The sequence below is a fragment of the Neopsephotus bourkii genome, unplaced genomic scaffold, assembly GCF_033783945.1.
Source record: "Neopsephotus bourkii isolate Nb327-2 ecotype Australia unplaced genomic scaffold, CSIRO-AGI_Nbou_v1 NB_1780, whole genome shotgun sequence".
NCBI classification, from domain to species: Eukaryota; Metazoa; Chordata; class Aves; order Psittaciformes; family Psittacidae; genus Neopsephotus; species Neopsephotus bourkii.
Genome location: NW_026902254.1, coordinates 10,998,303 through 11,020,435, shown reverse-complemented (window position 1 = coordinate 11,020,435; position 22,133 = coordinate 10,998,303). Strand labels below are relative to the sequence as shown.

The 22,133-nt window shown below is 36.5% G+C and overlaps 1 protein-coding gene across 1 annotated transcript in view; it reads left to right on the top strand.

The window, feature by feature from the left end:
• Nucleotides 1-22,133, top strand: part of ARAP2 (ArfGAP with RhoGAP domain, ankyrin repeat and PH domain 2) — a 124,845-nt gene that overhangs the window by 96,522 nt on the left and 6,190 nt on the right. Inside the window, exons 25-30 of the mRNA XM_061379703.1 lie at nucleotides 1,443-1,560; nucleotides 5,721-5,849; nucleotides 13,229-13,368; nucleotides 16,273-16,355; nucleotides 17,769-17,804; nucleotides 18,280-18,343. Of these exons, the coding sequence (XP_061235687.1) occupies nucleotides 1,443-1,560; nucleotides 5,721-5,849; nucleotides 13,229-13,368; nucleotides 16,273-16,355; nucleotides 17,769-17,804; nucleotides 18,280-18,343 (570 nt within the window). The remainder of the gene's footprint in view (nucleotides 1-1,442; nucleotides 1,561-5,720; nucleotides 5,850-13,228; nucleotides 13,369-16,272; nucleotides 16,356-17,768; nucleotides 17,805-18,279; nucleotides 18,344-22,133) is intronic.

The following is a 22,133-nucleotide window of genomic DNA, read 5'->3' as shown; positions in this document are numbered from 1 at the left end:
ATGGCTCAATGTCCAGGTGGAGACCAGTAACAAGTGGTGTCCCTTAAGGATCGGTGTTGGGACTGGTCTCATTCAACATCTTTGTCACTGACATGGACAGTGGATTGAGTGCACCCTCAGCAAGTTTGCCAGTGACATTAAGCTGTGTGGTTCTGTTGATACGCTGGACGGAAGGAATGCCATCCAGAGGGACCTTGACACGCTTGTGAGGTGGGCTGATGCCAACCTCATGAAGTTTAACCATGCCACAAGTGCAAGGTCCTACACCTGGGTTGGGGCGATCCCAGGCACAGCTACAGGTTGGGCAGAGAAGAGATTCAGAGCAGCCCTGCAGAGAAGGACTTGAGGGTGCTGGTCGATGAGAAAATGAACATGAGCTGGCTTCAGTGTGCGCTCACAGCCCAGAAAGCCAACTGTATCCTCAAAAGGAGCGTGACCAGCAGGTCGAAGGAGGTGATCCTGCCCCTCTACTCTGCTCTTGTGAGACCTCACTTGGAGGATTGTGTGCAGTTCTGGTGTCCTCAACATAAAAAGGACATGGAACTGTTGGAACAAGTCCAGAGGAGGGCCGCGAGGATGATCAGGGGACTGTAGCACCTCCCATATGAAGGCAGGCTGAGAAAGTTGGGGCTGTTCAGCCTGGAGAAGAGAAGGTTGCGTGGAGACCTCATAGCAGCCTTCCAGTATCTGAAGGGGGGCTATCAGGATGCTTGGGAGGGACTCTTCATTAGGGACTGCAATGATTGGACAAGGGGTAATGGGTTGAAACTTACATAGGGGAAGTTTAGATTGGATACAAGGAAGAAGTTCTTTACTGTAAGGCTAGTGAGGCACTCAAATGGGTTGCCGAAGGAAGCTGTGAATGCTCCATCCCTGACTGTTCAAGGCCAGGTTGGACAGAGTCTTGGGTGGTATGGTTTAGTGTGAGGTGCCCCTGCCCATGGCAGGGGTGTTGGAACAAGATGATCTTAAGGTCCTTTCCAACCCTAACTATTCTATGGTTCTGTGTGTGTGGTATACATAGATGCAGACATATATACATGCACATAACATATTTTTTAAATATCAATAAAAATGGGACTATTTCTAAGATCTAATTTTTATTTCTTTTAATAAAATGGTACTTCTGTAATACTTACCTTCCTATAGCCAGGAAAATGTATCAAGGCTTCCTTTCATCTGAATTTTCAGAGATTGAGAGGGAGATTTTTAAGCTACGAAGTTAATCGGACAGCTAGAAGTTTTAACTTTGATTTTGTGGAAAAAAAACAGGAAAGCATGCAGGAGTCTGACAATTTATGGATTTCCAGCTGAGTGCATCTACTGCCTATATTAGTGGTAGTGTTGGTAGTAGTAGTAGTTGCAGGGAGTAAGATTTCTAAAAAATAAATCAAAAATTGGTAATTGTACAATATTATAAACTGCCTCTATTTGTTTTCTAGGTATCACCTTTGATGGAAGCAGAAGAATTAACTAATGATGTTTTAGCAATCAAAAACATTATTCCCAACAAACATGATATCTGGGCTACTTTTGAAGTACTTGAAAATGGTGAACTAGGTTAGTGACCCTTAAATTTGTGTACAGAAAATTTTATGATTTTTTTTATGCTTAACATAATCAAAAGCTTAGTTAAAAAAATAATAAAAGGCTTATAGAAACAAAATGAAAATGAGCCTTCATGCCATTATTCTACATTTTTTTGCTGGGCATCTGCGTGATTGCTTTCTACACTTTGCTAGAAATAGTGTGATGAATTGTTTTGAAATGCTTATAAATTGGTGGCTGAAAAAATGTTTTTCATGTTACTCTGCTTCCACAGTTCATTGGTCACGAGCTAAAGAAAAGTAGGTCTTACCAATATGTCTCGAAGAAACTTACCTTCATTATAATGTCAGCAGTTGATTTTATAAGGAAAAATGTTTTCCAGAAAATGAAATAAGAAAATACGTGTAATACTTAAGTGAAAGTATCTTTTTATTATTTGTTCAATTATTTTATGTGTGTAGATGAAAAAGGAGGCATAAAGTGTGTAATCCTGTGTATAGGGCGAGTGCTACTATGGTGTATATGGCAGAATTTCAAAATGTTTGTTTTAAATATGGTTCTGCTGCCAACAAGAGCAAATGTCACAGGCACAATATTAATGAAATACAGAGAGGTTTTAACGTAGGTAGTGTTTCAGGTGTACCAGAGCTTGAATTATTAGAGGTACTTACTGTGAAGTAATACAGATTTCTTTATGTATTTATTTTTACTTATTTTTATGTTTATTTTTATATGAATAATCACATGATTTTTGAAGAATACGTGAAGAAATACACTTTTAGTAAAAAGCATTATCTATTTGTACTTCATATTAGAGCTGCTGTTCTTACTGTTTTCATGTTATGGAAGTGGACTGTGGGCTGTTTCTGTAGTGAAGGTACCTATTTCCAAGCTAAGAAGAAAAAAAGTTTTTAAAAAATTGAGAAAACTAAGATTACTAAACATTACAAGTTTGTTTGAATAGTTTTGTTGTACTTGATTTTCAGACATGCTTACAATAATCTCTTCAGATATACTGATGGCCATGATATGCTCAGTCTTGACCATGACAGTATTGGTAACAAGATTGGAAATGCATTCTCCTTTTTGACTTAAGTGATCCTGATCTCTCTGCATCTTGTAGTCTTGTGGTGATACTGTGTAGAGTTGTAACATGGAGTTCATTTCCGCATTTGTAGATGAAGGTGTCAACGACAAAGCATGCTAGCATCTATTATCTTTAGAAGAGTCCTGATATCTCCTACAAGTACTCTAGAAATCCTGTTTCTTTTGACTGAGTAATAGAAAAACTCAAGAGGATATTTTATTTTCTAAAACTTATAAAACATTTACAGGCAAATGAAAGCTGAACTAGATATGGCCGAGAGAACATAAATACAAAAGATAGACCCCACAGCAGCTTCTTGAGGTGTTTGGGTGTAACAGCTAGTATTTTAGTTGTCTGAGCTAATGACTATGGAAAATTAGCAACAAAATTAAGCTTAGAGTAAGACATTACAGCCCTGTATAGGACAAAAAATATTGGCAAGGGATTAGAGTGTATGCCATTGAAACAAGAGTTACAATGCAAAGTAGAAATGGCATACCATTTAAACCCAAAGCAAACAAGCAAAAAGTAAACTAAATAAAGTCATAATTCAGCACCTGTCTCCAGTAATTAGACTGATAAAATGTCCTACGTGGACGCCTTTCTAGAAGAATCTGTGCATCAAAACTGAATTAATAATGTTGAAAAGTAAAAATAATACATGTAGTAACAGACACTCAGGCAGACTACAGTGGTGCTATGGCTGAATCTAGCAGATTTTCAAAAGGCTGAATAACAGAGAAAAATAGTCCTGTTCAGCCCTTGGTCCAAGTGCATGCTGCTGCACATTGATTTTATTAGCATCGTTTAACAAACACCATTTAACATCACGTAATCTAAGGCATTTACAAATAAGTTGACATTATGACATGTCATGACAGAAGCAAAGGTTGCTTAGTTGTTTCAAATGTATAGTAACAATCAGTGTTGTACTGATGAAAGGAATATTTTGCTTGTGTTCCTGCCGCGGTCTGGTACCTGTCTAGCGCATGGTGGTATTCAGTTTGCTGCACTCAGTCCTGAAGTTTTATGAGAGTTATTTTACCTTTTAAGATGTACTGCCCTGAAAATGAACCTGGATAAGGCAAGAAAATTAGAATTTTAAATTCTCTAAAAAGTAATTTTCTCTTGGTAGTTAATGTTGTTTAAGGTGAAAATGACTGGTTTGGGATATTTATCAGCATATAATGACCTCTGTAAAAGGGTAATTGGACATACATGTTTACTGCTTGCTGTTCAAAATATTAAATTTGCAATATTAAAAATAAACTAAATTATTTGCATATAAAAAGTTGAAATAATTGATAATTTAATCTAACCTAATGAAGAATGTTCAATACCATATGCTTTTACAAAATAGGATGTATTTTTTTTTTTAGTAATTTTTGCCTGATGGATAGTTTGTAAATGAGGTGTGTTGCCAGCAAAATAGCTAATGCATTTCAGCATGATGATTTATGTACCGTGTAATCCATGATGACAGATGGTCTTAAATGTAACTATAAATAAAACAGTAGGTGTTTACTCTGGGAGTGCTGGTGTTCTAGGAAGATGTGATGATTTGCCAGTGTTTCCTGCTGTTGATTTGTAAAGTGTTTTTTTTTTCTCTTTTGTACAAGGACAAGTTGTTTTGACTTTATCACATCAGAGTCCACAATTTCCCAAAAGTTAGGAAGAAGTTTTGAAAGTTTGACCATTTAAAACAAAAGAGACAGAAGAAATGGTGTTGTAAAGTAGAGATTGAGCTGCTGTCTACAGAATGGTCGTTTTGTTAGGCTGCTTTGTTGTCATGTCTGAATAATAAAACTTTTTTATAAGTGACATAGCAAGTTTACTGGTAAGGTAGGACTTTTTGCATACCAAAACAGTGGTGGGTTTTTCTGTCACTTAAGTATGTTATTTGTGGCTGCTGCTTTCTGAAGCTGTGGTGTTCAGGTGTTCAGGGAGATATTTTCTGCTATAATGTATTGCTGGACAGTCCCAAAGCAGCTGTTGACATTTCATATTCATCTGCCTTAGCAGAAAAGAAAAATGAGACTATGGTGGCATACTTTTCCCCTCAGTATTCACGAGACATGGGGCTAGACTGCCAGACCCAACATGACAGTGTCACACAGGTGTGACTTTCCAGGCACTCTGTCCAGCTGTTCTCAAGGCCTGACCCATGTAAGTTGGTATGCCAAAGGGAAGTCAGAATGTTTGGAAAGATCTCTCTTTGGAGATAAAATGACACTTGGATCTACTGTTGTAACCCACAAAGCCATTGTTAAGGTTTTTGTGCTTTCATTAATAATTTATTGTAGGTGCTTGCTGCTGAGCAGGTGAAAGCCTTCAGAGGGGTGTGTATGTGTGCGTGTGGAGGGTAATTATGCAGTCTTCCTCCATCTGCATCAGTGTTGCCTGGTATGAGATACTTCAGGCTGTGTTGCAGTACCTGCCAGGCTCAGTTTTCTGCTGGGTTTGGTAATGCAGATTTAGGGACTATTTGCCAGACTTTCAGTATTTTCATTTGGTGTATGAACTGGGGTTTGTGTGGAATACTGGATGGACATTCTTATCCCTGCAGTTTTTCAGTTCTGTGAAGCTGAATCCTGGGTCTCAGTGTGGTCTTTTAGGATGGATGTTATCTATCCACAAATGTACGTTTGACCAAATTAAGTGTTAAGTGCACACATACAGTCTATCATGCCTTCTTCTATTGGTTCTGTTTCGGTCAAACTTTGGTATGCTCTGTGTTAGTTCCTAAATTTTGTATTTAGTTTGAAAGTTGTGTTTTAGCATCTTTAGTTGCAGATGTTTTCTTGCATAAATACAAAAGTCACTGAACGTTTGATTATTATTGTTTAATTTAGTATTTATTATCTGTGCAGACCCTGCCGGCACAGGTGTTGCTGCAGAAAGTCAGTGAAGTGCATAATTGTCTTATTTTGAAGGCAGTGCTTTTCTTCTGTAGCTCAAAGTGAATGAGACAATGTTGCATATAAGCATGTGTAACTTCTAAGGGCATTCAGTCTTGGCTTTTGGTTTTGGTTTGTTTGGTTTTTTTTTCAATTTTTCTTTTTTTTCACCCTTCGACATTTCTCAGAACGTCCTCTGCATTATACAGAGAATGTGTTAGAACAAGTTCTTCACTGGAGTTCACTACCGGAACCCGGCACTGCATATCTGATAATAAAGAGGTTTCTAACAGCAGACATCATAAAACTCTACAGTGGTACGTATCTTTTTTAAAACTTAGATATTTCATGTGGGGACATGAGGATGGCAGTTCTTTTACAGCTCTTTCATTGGGGCAGTGTCCCAGAACATTTGAATTACTACTACTTTATGAAAGTTACTGTTTTACTGAGGGTTGTGCTAACCTCCTTTTAAAACGTAAAATTCACGGATCTTCTTGTTTCTACAAACTGTAAGCTTTCCCATTTGAACATAAAAGTACAGAGAAATTCACATTCACAGTGTTTGAAGTTCTGCTGTGAAACTTGTGACTGCTCTTTTATCCATAGAGCAGTTCTGCATAGTCCATTCACTATGCTCTCTCTCTGTGGATCATACATACATATATCTTGTGTATATATAATTACATTATATATAACCATGTAATTTATATATTAAATAATTTTATATGCTAATAATAATATCTATTTTATAATCTGATGCTTTCAAGCTACAAAGCTCATTAGAGAGTATGCAGCCTTTAAAAAGGATGAGGAATTTAGATCTGACACTTGAAAGGAGATGTAGCTCAAACTTACAGTGGAAAACCATGATTTACAAGCTGCCCCCATCCTATTTTATTTTTTTTACATAATAGCGGGATTGAAGTCTCCCATGTAATAATATGTAGCTTTCACTTTGAAGGAAGCAGTGGTTTAGAAGTTAGAGATCCAAAAATTACTATCCTGTTTTCAAGCAGTTGAAATCCTGTATGCTGTCACTGTAAAACGTGATGATGACACACAATGCCTGGTTTATGCCCATCTGATTTTATCTAATGACTTAGTCAAATATGCAGTCTTTTCTTTTTCTCTGTTCGCCATCTATATATCTCTTCTCTGTTAATTTTAAGAAATAAGTTATGATGTTATTCTTCTGAAAGTATTAGCATTCTTTCATCATCCTTTATTCCTATAAAAACATACTCCACAAATACAAATCAACCTTAACAAGTGTTCTGTTCATGACCATTATGTTTGAGTTCCAGTATCTCAAAACATGTCATAGCAGACAGTGAATAGAGAGAAATGGCCTAGTTCATTAAAAGCTTGATATATGAACTTCCATCACCTCCCTCAGTATGTGTTCAGGAATAATCAGAATATGGGTTTTAAGGACTGTGTGAACCACTGCTCTGAGAAATACATAAGGATCAGGCTAGAGTCAATTTACAAAATGTAGTACTATTTAAAGGAGAAATCTGCCATTTACTCTTCTTCTTTCCTAATTTCTACATCTATTTCTTCTCCCAACCCATCACAGTAATTGTTTGCATCTGTTTATTCAGTTTGACTTTAGTCTAGACACACTGGCTGTTGACTGAATGTTTACATTTACTGGCTGTTTTTTTTTTTGTGAGTGTGCGTGTTAAAATAATCAAAAACTCATTAAATAACTTATATTGGTTTTCTTAGTGGTTTGAAGAGAAAAGTCTCTGCCAGTTGCAGAGTTACAGTGTTGATTTCTGCAATCTCTATATGGTAATCTTGTGTATCACAAAATATTTTCTTGAGGGTGGAATTGACACTTTAAGAAAGTTTTACATGTTGAACATACTTTAATATCTAAAATATTGCTTTTTCTAACTGGATCTTGTTATAAAATAATATCTAAAATCAACACAATTCTATCGTTTTATCTTGCTAGATTTCTTGAATCCACTTTTAGCTTGTAAATTTGCTCTGAAACATTAGCAATACTGAGGAGCAATTTCACTAGCTTCAGTGAAAATATAGATATTAAATGTAGGCAAAGATGCACAGAAAGTGCACATTCATCCATGTTTTGTAGTTGCAGTTGTTTATTGTTACTATTTCTAATCTTGCATCTGTACACCTTTGAAGCAATTAAGCAGCTATTTCAGGACAAAAAGATAACTGAGGGTTTTTTAGATAAATGTTGTACTTCCAGCACTAGATAGTATCAGAATGAGAAAAGACACAGGATCAGGTCATTGCTCCAGTTGTCTAAAGGAGAGGCAGTTGTGGCTCTCCATCTTGAAGTGCACAAGAAATAATGGCTGTCCTGAAGGAAAAGATGGAGACCTTAATCTTTCCACTCTTACACACTCCTCATGTGGGTAGTTTCTTTTTACTGAGTAGCAGGGCTAAGGTTAGATGTCCAACAGCTACTGTTTGAAGTATGTTTTTCAACAGTAGATTCAGTCTACAGGGTTGGACAACTGGGTGGTGGGTGTCTTTTACAGCAAAATTAATAGGCCTGTGATCATATTATAATTGAATTCAGTGAACTTTCTTTGGTTCTCTTATTTATGTTAGAATACTGCAGACTAAATTATTATATGCCTGACCTTTTTTTTCCTGTTAATGTTACCTTAAACCTTTGTGTCATCGGCACTTTCCTCCTTTTATTTCCAAAGACTTCTAATGATGTTTGAAATACTGTTAGTTCAGTTGTGAGCCTAATGGAACAGATCTGTTACCCTCCTTTCATCCTGGTAACTTGTCATTGTCTTCCCTGTCAGTGCAGCTTTTCCCATGTTCCTTATACATAGTGCATTCTCCTTTTTCATGATTAGACTTATTCTTATTTGGTCCTTTTTAAAACTAGTTTTTTATGTTGTATAATGTCAAACATTGTATATAGGTCTACATGTGTAGTTTGTCTAGAACTCAACTTTCCTTTTCAAGTTAAAAAGAGTTAGTTTATTGATGTATTTCAGAAGACTTGTGGTAGGTTTTCCACTTTCCCATAGACCACACAATCATGGAATGGTTAGGGTTGGAAATGACCTTGAGATCATCTAGTTCCAACCCCCCTGCCATGAGCAGGAATGCCTCACACTAGACCATGTTGCTCAAGTCTCTGTCCAAGTTGGCATTAAACACTGCCAGGGGTGGAGCATTTCACTCCAGGGATGGAGGAAGTTCTTTACTGTAAGGGTGATGAGGCACTGGAATGGGTTGCCCAGGGAAGCTGTGAATGCTCCATCCCTGGCGGTGTTCAAGGCCAGGTTGGACAGAGCCTTGGGTGACATGTTTTAGCGTGAGGTGTCCCTGCCCATGGCAGGGGGGTTTGAACTTGGTGATCTTAGGTCCTTTCCAATCCAAACTATTCTGTGATTCTAGGATTCTGTGATTTACCACTTCTTTCGGCAGCCTGTGCCCAGTGCCTCACAACCATCACAGTAAAGAACTTTCCTTATATCTAACCTAAACTTCCCCTATTTAAGTTTGAACCAGTTTGTCTCTTGTCCTATCACTGTAGTCCTGGATGAAGAGTCCCTCTCCTGTATCCTTGTAGACCCCTGCCAGATACTGAAAAGCTGCTATGAGGTCTCCACACAGCCTTCTCTTCTCCAGGCTAAACTGCCCCAACTTGTTTAGCCTGTCATTTCATGGGAGGTGTTCTGGCCCCCTTATCATCTTTGTAGCCCTCCTCTGGACTTGTTCCAGCAGTTCTATGTGCTTCTTATGTTGAGGACACCAGAACTGCGCACAGTACTCCAGGTGGGGTCTCATGAGAGCAGGGTAGTGGGGCAGGACCACCTCCTTCGACCTGCTGGTCACGCTGCTTTTGATGCAGGCCAGGATAGAGTTGCCTTTCTGGACCGCAAGCACACAAGCCAGCTCATGTTCTGTTTGTTGTCTACCAACACCCCCAAGTCCTTCTCCACAGAGCTGCTGTGAATCTCTTCTCTGCCCAACCTGTAGCTGTGCCTGGGATCACCCCAGCCCAGGTGCAGGACCTTGCACTTGGCCATGTTGAACTTACTGAGGTTGGCATTGGTACGCCTCTCAAGCGTGTCAAGGTCCCTCTGGATGGCATTCCTTCCCTCCAGCATATCAACAGAACCACACAGCTTGGTGTCATCGGCAAACTTGCTGAGGGCGCACTCAATCCCACTGTCCATGTCACCGACAAAGATGTTGAATGAGATCAGTCCCAACAGCGATCCCTGAGGGACACCACTCGTTACTGGTCTCCAGCTGGATATGGAGCCATTGACCGCAACTCTTTGCGCATGGCCATCTATCCAGTTCTTTATCCACTGAGTGGTCCATCCATCATATTAACATCTCTCCAATTTAGAGACAAGGATGTCATGTGGGACAGTGTCAAACACTTTGCACAAGTCCAGGTAGATGACTTCAACTGCTTTAACCCATCCATCAGTTCTGTAGCCCCACCATAGAAGGCCACCAGATTGGTCAGGCAGGATTTCCCCATAGTGGAATCATGCTGGCTGTCAGCAACCACCTTGTTCTTTTTTATGATCTGTTTCACGATCCTGCCAGGCACAGAGGTGAGACTGACTGGTCTGTAACTCCCCGGGTCATCCATTTTCCCCTTCTTGAAAATGGGGGTTATATTACCCTTTTCCAGTCATCGGGAACTTCACCTGTCTGCTATCATTTTTCAGTTTGTGATGGACAGTAGCTTACAACTTCATTTGCCAGCTCCTTCAGGACTTGCAGATGAATTACATCAGGCCCCATGGACTTGTGCACTTTCACGTTCCTAAGATTATCTCGAACTGATCCTCTCCTACAGTGGGCCTAAGGTCTTCCTTCTCACGTGTTGCTGCATCTGAATTCCAAGACTTGAGTGGCGTGGTCAGAACACTTGCCGGTGAAGACTGAGGCAAAGAAGTGGTTGAGAACTTCAGCTTTCTCCAAATCAAGGGTAGCCAGTTCTCCTGTTTCCTTCCAGAGAGGAAAGATGTTTAGTTATTTTCTCTTGACATTTTATTCCATAGATTTTCATCCTTTTGCAGAAGCACTCTTTCAAGTGCTTTTCATAAGGGCAAGGTGAGCATATTATTTTGGTATAAGAGGTAGTCAGTAGAGCTTGGTACTATTTCAAGCCCCTTTTCCTTACCTGAAGATTTCCAACATTAAATTCTTATTAGTTAGAAAAATACAGATTGACAGTAAAGGGTGTGTGTATATAGGTCCTTGAAATTTTACAGTTAATGAGTTACATAATTTGAGTAGGAAGTATTGGTTTCTGAGAACAGGGGTTATTATTCAGAGGTGTTGCTTGAAACACAAACTTCTAAACCACAGGTAGATCAATGCTGAATGGATTGAGTGCATCTGGTTCTTAGTAGATGCAAACTTCTAGAAAGTTTTGTTTGTTTTTTAGTTTGTATCTGAAAAAAACATTCCGATTAGAACGCATCCCAATTATTTTAGATTACTTTATGAAATAGTGGCTTCTAAAGAATATGGAATATCGTCAATTCAGAGTATTGTTATTTTTTCAAGGTCTTTAAATATCAAGTGTTTTATAGATTTTATGTGAAATTTTGAATGAGTGTCATGTCAGGAGCTATATGTAGTTTAAAATCTTGTAATTTGGTACAGATGTGGAAGTATACTGCTAGTCTCAAAACAACTTGTGATTGTGTGGATAAGGATTCCTACTGTATTCTGAACACGAAATACATATTCCTACAGGCAAAGAGGGAACATGTTACAACTTCTTTTAACCGTGCATCTCTATTCACGCTTATAATTGAGATAATCCAAATAACTTCTGATTTTTTTTGTTGAAATGTGTTGATCCTGGATCCAGATTCTATCTTAAACTCTGATGAAAATACTGGGAAATCTTCTTTTGAGATTTTTTGGTTCATAGCAAGCATGCTGATTAGAATGTAGTTGGTTTTATTTAATAAGATAAAGATGTTCATCTTTTTCATTTCCATTATATTTTTAAACAATGTTTTTCATTGTCTCATTTTGTACTGAGATATAAAGTGAAAGAAAATTAAGAGTCACATTTTTAATTACCTTCTTTTTACAAAAAAATAGGGTTAGTAGAAGGAATAATTTAATTTCAACCCTTTAAACAGCTGTTTTTCAGCCAGTATTAAAGATGGGATCTAGATACAGCTTTTCAAGTTAGTCCCAAAGCCTCTCTAGCCGTACAAATGATAGTAGAATCTGACTCTGGAGTTTTGAAATATAATTTAATGTATAATATAATGTATAATATAATTTATGTAATTGGACATGTGAAACATGGACATTTTGTGCATGCAGGATTATCCATGTAATGCATTATACATTTTTCACTGTTTAAATATTACTTGTTTTATAAATAGTCATGTGTGGAATAACTGTCTGCAGTTTCTTTAAAACAAGAAAAAAAATCACTTAAATACTGAAGTGTGGGTAGCTGGAAACAGTACAATGCAATATATTTGTATTAAACCTCACATTTTATGCTTGTTAGTGCTGTTTCATGCAAATTCTTAATTCTCCCTGGTCACCTCTCATACTGGCTTTGTGTACATCATGCAGTACTTTAAGATGATGATGGCTCATTTAGCAGAATGTGTGAAGATAGAAAAGTAGATAATTTTGATTAGTACATGTTACAAGTGTTGCTCCCAGAGAGAGCATGACTAGCTGTGGCTGTATAATACTGCACTTTACAAATAAAAAGAAAATATGCAAACAGTGAACGCTGGTCTTTCTTGTGTTCTTTGTCTTTCCTGACCAAATGAAAATGTATTTTATGTTACTTTTTATTGTCGAATTCTTTAAAACATGTTATTCTTGGTTTTTTAGATTATGTTTTTGGGCAAAGCTAATAAACTTGCCTAAAAAAAACCCAAACCCCCAAAAATACATCGGGCAGAATAGGAAAAACAAAACTAGCAAGAAGTGGTGGTGCATTAGTTTATATCTATTAGTAATACTTTTTTTGTATTATTTTATTTAGAATTTTAAACTGCTGCGGACATACTGAAAAATCTAGTCGCTAACATTGAAAACTGCCAGTTGTTCTGGTACTTTTTTAAATAAAAGCTTTTTCGGTACTAAGTTCAATGCTTTATAAAGCTGACTACAAAGTTGTGCTTTGGGTTTGTTTGGCTGTTGATTTGTTGATTTTTTTTTTTTGAGATTGTTTTAATGATTTTAATTAATTGTACCAAATATATATGTGTTTCTGTGTGTTTTGACTCAAACACAAAAAATGTAGACAAACTTATGACAAAATTAGATCTTTAAAGAAAATTTTTGCCTCTCTGAAGCACAGAGATTAAAAGTACCCATGCCATACTTTTGGATTTAAATGCACTTTCTATTCTGAAAGGATTCTTTTAATTAAAGTGTGTTGAGGGACTCTTGCTATGTTATCTTAGAACAGAAAAGCCTTTTTGTCCCATAGTAATTAAAATCATAATATGTCAATGTTTAAGAGTACCTTTCTTATTAATAAATAATATATTCATAAAAGTATTTAATTGTAATGTAGTATTATATATTGCTATATTATTTGTATTTAATATAAAATCAGTGAAGTTGTAATTTTAGTCTTTTAATAAACAGTAATGCTAGGGGCATTTAAAAATAGTGTTGTGAAATCTTCTAACAAAATGCTTTTTTATTTTCTTGATAGAGAAAAATGAGGAAGGTAGTGTGAAAGCAGGCAATCTGAAGTATAAAGAAGAACCGTCAAAGCTACTGTCTGGAAACAAATTTCAGGAACGTTATTTTGTCTTACGGGAAGGAAACTTGCTTCTTTATAAGGATATGAAGGTACCAGAGACAAACTCTTCACCAAACTCACTTAAGCTTTCTTTTTTCTATGAACAAAAAAAAAAAAAAAAAAAGAAACTAAACAGATCAACATTTTTGATAGTAAATGAGAATTTCTAGAGTCTGGGGTTCCAGTACAAGGTTTTTATCTTATTACTGCACAGATGCTTTAGTAAAAGGAGTTTGTGTCAGTTGCTCATTTAGCTATTCTAATTATGCATTATTATAAGATTTAGAAAAAAAAAATAAAGCAATGTTCAAGAATGCCTACAACTTGTGTGACTAAGCTGTGACTAAGTTTTTTGAAAATGTACGGTAGAGAGCAGTAGTAGAAATAATATGGAGCTTAAGTGAGCTGCATGGTATTTTTCTTGTTATTTCATACAGAGGCTCTTGAAATTGCAAGCTCCAGGTTTCTTGCACCTACAAGTGTAGGGAAAAAAGAAATGGTAAGAAACAGCAATTCTCAATACACTAGCAAAATATTTCCCGGCTTTCCAACAACAGTTTTCAGATGTACTCTCAGTCCTCCAAAACCTAGTATTGGTAATTAGATATGCCTTAGAATTCCACTTAATACTTAATGGCATGGTGGGTCTGAAATACTTCATAAGTTTTCTTTAAAGAGTGTTTTGGGGTATATTAAAGTATAAAATTAAATATGCATTGTGAACTATGTTTTCATTTTAGTTTTGATAATTTCTGTATGTTTAGTTTTATTTTGTTGTTTCCTTTTTTTTTTTTTTAAGAAAAAAGCTCTTAAAGTTTAAAATGCATTTATTTTTGCTGACTGCTGGTTTTGCCCATCCAACAACTACAGAGGCATATTTGCTGACCTTCATAAAATACTTTTTCATAAAGACAGATCCATTGCTCAAGTAAGCAAAGGAAAAGAAGTACTGTGTTTTCTTGTGATAAGGTGGATATAACCTTAATTAGAACGACCCCAGAATGTCAAAAATAGCATCTTATAATTTAGTGCTAAAACTCAAATTGGCACATATGTGAGAGTAAATGAACATGCTCATAAAACCTTAATTAGTATCTTAGAGTTTGTGATAGGATTGTTGTACTGCTTTAAGATCTGCTTTTTTATACCATCTTGATTTACAAAACATTAAATTCTCTAACTCAGATTGAATTTTGAACACTTACTTTTAAATGAATTTGCACTTGGTTTTGAAAAAAAGCAAACAGAAATAACATTCTGATAAAATAGTGTATATCCATTTGTTTAATTTTCTTTTGAGAGAGGTTCATCTTCCACTAATAATTTTGGTTTAATTTTAGTCAGAAATTAATACTAGGAAAGCTTGACATTGCAGATGGAAAACTGTATTTATTATGACTGCATTTATTTATTAATTTATAAATTCTCATTAATAACAAATTGTGTATGCAGATGGAAATACATTCTGTTAAGTGTTTCTCTTGTTCAAGAGCAATTATCAAAAAAGTGAAACATTTCTGTGATACTGTATTTTTAATTACGTTAATGTGTTAGTTGACTGCACATATTACTGCAGTGTACTGTTGTTAAGAAATACGCTCACACACAGTCAAACAACTTCTGTGAGGTACGTTTTTGTGCTAAGGATCCTATTGTTTAACTAAACACTATGTTTTGTAAGGGTGTTCTTTCATCCTGGCAGTACCCTTCCTTTGAGCAGGATGTTACATAAGAATACTGACCAGAAAATTACAATGTGTTTTTCTGTTTTGTTTTCCATTCTTTTTCGATTTCGTTTTTGCATATGATTATGCTAGCTCAGATTCTGTTGCTTTTTCCTCACATTGGAGTGTTGGAGATTGAAAGCTGTAGAGGGGGAAGTTTGGAATCCAGGACAGTTAACACTGGAGTAGCTTTTTGTAATGGGATTGTAAGATTTGTTAAGGTTTGTTTGTTTGTTTCTACATAGAAAACTAAAACACTTGACTGAAATGCAAGAAAGGAATGTTAGTCTGTGCTTGTTAGTTGTGATCTTGTAGTAGAACAGTGCTCATGAGAATTTTATTGTTTCCTGTCAGGATTCTCCTTCAGGAACTTTCAGTTCTCATACTTAGTGCAGGTTTATGTCTGTTGTACGTTGGCTAAAGGTAGTTTGTTCAAGAAAGGAGCAAGGAAGGAACCTCAGGAGATCTTTAGTCCATCTTTTATGTTCACAGCAGAGCTAGCAGCTGAGGTCAGAATGAGTTGCTCAGGGCTTGATGCAGTTAAGTCTTGAAAACCCTGTTTTCAGTTGCAGTACCTGACTGCCCTCATGGGAAGAAGTTTGTCCTCATGTCTTGTCTTCTCACAATCAGTAGAGCCTCATTCAGTCTTGTTGGTAACTTCCCTGTAGGTGCTGAGGGGCTGCTGTTAGGTCAGCCTCTCCTCACAGGGCAACTGGTGTAGCTCCCAGCCAGTTTGGTGGGCTTCTGCTGAACTCATTCCAGATTACTGATTCTCTTTTTAATATTGAGGGGCCCAAAGCCAGTTGCAGATTTCCTTGGGTTGTTAAGACTTAATCTGCTTTGTCTTCATCCTGGTTGCGTGATCTGAAGCAAATACTCACCATGATACTGTCTATCCGATAGAAGAATTTTAGGGCAGCCTTACTCCTCATCTTCCCTGACTGTCTCTCTTGAAAAGCTTGGGCCTAAGTATTGCAGAACTCCAGCACTGTGAATTGTAACACCACATCTTCATTATTCCAACTGTGTTACAGTTTCGTGACTTCATGTGGACCTCATGTTCTTAGACTGCTTCCAGTAATAGTGGTTGGCACAGTTTGTTAATGGGAAAGAGAGAAAAAAATAAATGAACTGGAAGAAAAAGAGGGGTGCATTTTCATGCACCTCATGTGTCATTTTTCTCTTTTGCACATTCCTGATAAAATAATTAGTATCTTACTTCATTTGCAGGCTAGCAAACCCGAAAAAGTGTTGTCTCTCAATTCCCTGAAGCTTTATCTTGGAGTGAAAAAGAAAATGAAGCCACCAACAAAGTAAGAATAGAAAAGAGAATAGGTTAAGCACTGAATAGCAAGGTACTTATAGTACTGTCAAGTCAGGGGGACATAAAACATGGTGGGACAAGGAAAAGTCAAGATGCCAATTGAAGTATGCTGAATTAAATTACCCTCTATAATATTATTTGTGTTGTTTCTATCTCTGTTCTTGTGTTCCATATTAACTCTTCGGTGGTAGGAAATTACTTTATTGATTGGCTTTTGTTAATCTTAAATATATTATCTCTTGTGGATATGTTTGCTGTTAGCTCACTTAGTTTTGTATTGTGTGTCCTGCATTCATTGGTGGACATGTCGCCTTTGCACCAAGAAAAAAAAGAGAGAAGAGAAAACCAACTAGTCACGGTGGCAGTTCCTGTTGTTCAGTAAAGGATTTTCCTTTTTCAGGATCCTTATTTTGATATTTATTCTAGCTGAAGACTACAGTGCCCTTTACAAGCATCAGTGACTATGTCTCTGGTAAAGAGCAGTGAAAAATGACACCTGTTTTTCTCAGATGTTTCCAGTACTTTAGTTGAAGCTTTGGGACACTGAGATAATGTACAGAGGATCCTATCCCAAGGGGATTCTAAGTGAGCTGTAGCCTTTAAACAGATCTGCTTGGACTTTTCCTTTACAGCTTTACAGCTGGCACATCAAAATGCCCTGAAAAGGTCTGTAAATTTAAAGGCTTAATTGTGTTAGGGAAGAACTTGGTATTTCTTTTAATTTTGTTGTTGTTTTAAAGCCCAGAATGAGTAGGAGATGAGTCCAAAATAGGAGTAACAGATTATGTAAATGAGTCTTTGCAGGAAGGTTCTTTACTTGAGGTTTATTTTTTAGTCTACTTTCAAAAGCAGACTTATGCAAAGTCTCTTTGGGATCTCCAGAGTGTCTGTTTCTTTCACCTCATTGTGAACCGGTGCCCTTTTTTTTTCCACAATTTTTAAATATCTGTAAACTTGTGTGATTCCTTTAATTTATAGTACAAAGCACACTATGTAACTTCCACACTGCAGAGGACTCTCTGCTGGGCACCATCTTATCAGTTTCACTTCTAGCAGTTTTCAGAAAGTATAGCCACAACCAAAATGTGCAAGTAGTTAGCCATCATCTGCAGGGCCTCTCTATAACCCTTTGTCCAGAACAGGTTGTTCGTTACCTGTGAATAAACTGTGAAGAAATGAGTAAACTCCATCATCAAAACCACAATTTCGTTCTAGATTTGCAGTATACATTTAAACCTTGTAATTTCACACACACACTTAAAAACAGTAGATAAAAAGTAGATAAAAAATAGATAAAAAGTAGATAGAAAAGTGATTAAAAAAATAGATGAATCTCTGTAGCTTGAGAAATTTGTCCCAAACTTGAGTTTCTGAAACTAATCTTCAAAATTTTCTGTTTCAGCTGGGGACTTGCAGTATTTTCTGAAAAGCATCAGTGGTAGGTAAATGTGAAACACGTGATTGGCTTCACTTCAGTGTTTAGTATTTGTTGAAATGTTCAATTGCAAAATAAGAATGTTTGGAAACTAATGGGCATTATTTTGCATGTTGACTTTTTGCAATGTTTTTTTTAATTAAGTGAACAGTCTTCATGTTTTGGTAGTCCTTTTGAGTCAGGTGTTTGTCTCCCTTCTGTGTGGCCACAAAACAAATTATTTTCATGAACTTGGAATGATTGATTTTAAACCTAAAGCACATGCTTTAAATTAAGTACAAGCATTGTCTTCAGACTAGGGTAAAGTGATAATTTGAAGTATTTGTATTTCCTAATATGGAAGTGTTAACAGCAAATACAGACAGCATTCGTAAATGAATGTAAGCACTGTTTGAAGTTGTTTAGAAGCCTATTTAATATGTTTAACTGCAACAGGATTTTTTGTTGCTTTTCTTGTTAATTATATATTGAATTCTAGGTATATATGTTGTGATGGACAAGATGCGCAGATGGAGTGGATGATCAGCATTTTTACTGCACAGGTACTAATCTGATCAAAGAATTTTAACTTTTACTGCTGTTTTGAAAATGCCATTAAACAATGATACGTATGTGTTGTGGCTATGTTATAGATAAATTAGCAGTGCCATTCACATTTCTGGGCTACCCAATGAAATAAAACAGTAACAAGATGGCTGTTAGTCTGTGAATACTATTCTTCATAATGTCATTTTCATATGAAAGCTAAGTGCTTTGAGAGTAAGGGAGAAGGACATTCTGTGGTTTTTGTTTTTTTTTTTTTTTTATTTTTCCCTTCTGTGTTGTAGAGAAGCTGGTTAAGGAAAGACAACTCATTTTCCTTGAAGTCATAATCCTCTTCTGGGTGAAATTCTGGCTATTGACCTAAAGGATGTGTTTGTGTGCCACAATGCCCGAGTGCTGTTTCTGTACTCGCTAGTTTGAACGCTTGGTGCAAACCAGTCATGATAGAAAGGTGTACCATTTCAAAATGTAGTGAATGAACTAGCCCTTTTGAAGAGCTATTCCAATACAGCAGTATTTTTCTGGTATCCGGGTTAGCTTAGTTAACACTGACAATTCATTGTGTTGGATAGGAATTCTCCTAAATTAAGTAATCTTCTGCTTGCTACTGGGTTGTAGGTAAGGAGCATGTGCATTTCAGTGCCATATAATGCATTCTTGCAAATGGAGTTTAATATTTTCATAGGAGGAAGCAGGAGTAAGATGGGAAGAGTTCAAGCTGACAGGAAACTGGGACATTGTTTAAGATTTTAAAAAGATTTTGTATTTGTGTCAGATTTTTCTTGCCTTTCCTGTGATGTTCAATGAACTTTGGGAAATAGCACTATGAATAAACATCACTAGATTTATGATTACCTGTGACCTTTACATATTACATGATGTGGACTGGGCACAAGACTGTTGCCATACATAGTTTCTAGAGGTTTTCCAAAATAGAATCTGAACCTTCATAGATAGTACTGTTAAACACATGCCTTCTAAGGAAGACTTCCAAATTTTTGCCTTACTCAGCTCCCTTAACTGAACTATTGTAGTTTCTATGGAAACAGCCACTGGTCCTGGCATATATCTCATGGGCATAACAGGAGCGGTGTGACAACAAATAGGTTCAGAGGTTATTGATATATGCTACTTAGAAATAACTCATACAAATTTGGTAACTGTTGAAGGTCATTTGATGTAAAATCATAGGAAGTGCAATCAGTTAGGATTCTGATCAGGTAGGTGTGGGATGTAGAATATTCCTCTGACAGTATAGATAAAAACCAGAGACATACAGCTCAATGTTTAAGATATTTTTTTTCTAACAAAGTTAAATAATTCCATGTGCATTAAAAATTGCTTTGAATTAATACTGTTGGTTTTTAAAAACTTCTTCCGATAAATGAACAGTACAATGAATTGGCAGTACTAATGAGCTGCATTGAGAGGGTATTTTGGTTTCGTATTAGGGGGTTTTGTGGGGTTTTTTGGGGTGGTGTAGTGCTTTTTTTGTGAAGTTTGTTGGGTTTGGATTTTTTTCCTTCAATCAGCATTCTGAACATCAGTCGTCAGACTCTGAATTACATGAGAAATGAAGTGCTAATGATGCAGATTTGCTGTATTGTTCTTCCTACAATCTACTGCTTTAAATATATTTTACCGTGAATGTATTTTTGAGAATGCAGTAGCCTGTATTGCTGAGAGGCTTACTGTAAGATCTCCTGTCCTGGTTTCAGCAGGACTAGAGTTAATAGTTTTTCTTCTTAGTAGCTGGTGCAGTGCTGTGTTTTGGCTTTAGTCTGAGAACAATACTGATAACACACTGATGTTTTGGGTTTTTTTGCTAAGTAGTACTTACCCTGATCAAGGACTTCTAGGTTTCCCATGCTCTGCCACTGAGGAGGGGCACAAGAAGCAAGGAGGGAGCAGAGATAGGGCACCTGACCCAAACTAGCCAAAGGGATATTCCATACCATGGAACATCATGCTCAGTCTATAAATGGAGGATGGTTGGCCAAGGGCTGCAGATCACTGCTTGGGATGGGCTGAGTATCTGGTCAGGGCATAGTGATTAGTTGTGCTGTGCATCACTGGGGTTTCTTAGGGTTTATTCCTCTCTTCTTTTTTATTTCCCTTTTCATCATCATCATCATAATTATTATCATTACCATATTTTGCTTTAGTTATTAAGCTGTTCTTATCCAAGCACATGGGTTTAATTTTTTTGTGGTTCTTCTCCCCGTCCCTTGCAGGTGAGGTAAGTGAGCAGCTGTGTGGTACTTAGTTGCTGTCTGGGATTAAAATATGCCATTCCAAATGTTTGGTATCATTCAGCAGCAGACATTTATCACATTATCCCACTTCTAAAACAGAAATTTGTAAATGTCAAATGAGGTTATTTCTTGTTAGAATTATCAAATTGAAGCTGTCTTTAGGGAAGATAGCTTGTCTTTTACCTTATCTGTTATCACGGTATTTGAACACCTTTATGTTATAGAGACTGGAGGCAACACATTTTGTCAGTGGAATAGCTTAAATTGCAAATTCAGAATTACTGTAAAGTAGGTTATGAAGACTTAAGAAATTGACATTTAACGATCCAGTGCAATTAGGAGGGAGATGAAACTGTTACTGTGCTACTCAGAGCTTGAGCAGAATAAGACTTTATTGGTAATTAATATCAGTACTATAGTTATCTTTTTATTCCTCCTGTTTTCAGATAATTTTTATTCCTCTAGTATAAACAATGCAGAAAATATAACTAGGAAAGTGTGCCTACCACTGTAATCTAATAACGAGTATTTTTGATACAGAAAATAAAGTTAGCTCAGAGGTTACTAATCTTATACTTCAAGCTGGCAAATACTAAGAGGATTTGTAGAAGGACCAGTGTTCTTTCAGTTATATGCAAAAGCATCCTAGAACATATGGCTAAAACTCTATTCTTGAACTCTAGAATAGTTTTGTACAAAATCACGTAATAGCATGCATAGCACACAGTTGAAAGTAATTACTTGATATGAAGGTGGAACGATAGTATTCTTCCAGTTCCATTGCCTTTGATCAACTAAAGAGGCACATATTATTACCGTGAGGTGCAATTGAACAGACAGGTCAAAACTATGAATATATACATTTATTATATGGCCTAATACATTGCTAGTATTTCTGATTACTTTCCTAGAGTTCTATTTTAAGAAATGTTACAGACAAAGAAGAAAAATCAAGTTACTTGACAGGGATAGTTTCCTTAAGCTTGCTGAGAATTAAAGGAGGCAGTTTCCTTCAGAAGCTGACTTAAAGTTTCTTAATCACTTTCTAAATTGCATTTGTTTCTTGTATCTTGGTCCACAGTAAACAGATTTTGGTAGGCAAGTTTTGATCTTTCAGATAATACCTTCACAGTGTTTCATTGGAACAAAATGTCAAGCCATTTCCTCTGAGATAACGTACGTTGTTATTGTAGGTTTAAGCAATGATTTTCTCCTAAATTATTAATAGAAATCTTTAGCGCTTGTTTGCAAATTGGGGTAATTTTATTTTCTTTTAGAAATTTTTGTGGGAGTCCTCAAGGCATGTTTATGTGGAATTTTGAAATTCTGAATTGAGTCAATGTGTTTTGTTTGATGATATTTTCTAGTCTTAGAAGGCCATTTAAATAATAATATGGAGGGAAGATATTTGCTACATGAAAATTGTATAAAGACATTTTGGTTCTGTTTACTCAGCATCGTGCAGCACTTACAAAATATTAGCATAATTTAAAGCACCATAGTGTCTTCCCCCATCTCCCACAGGAGGAGGGCG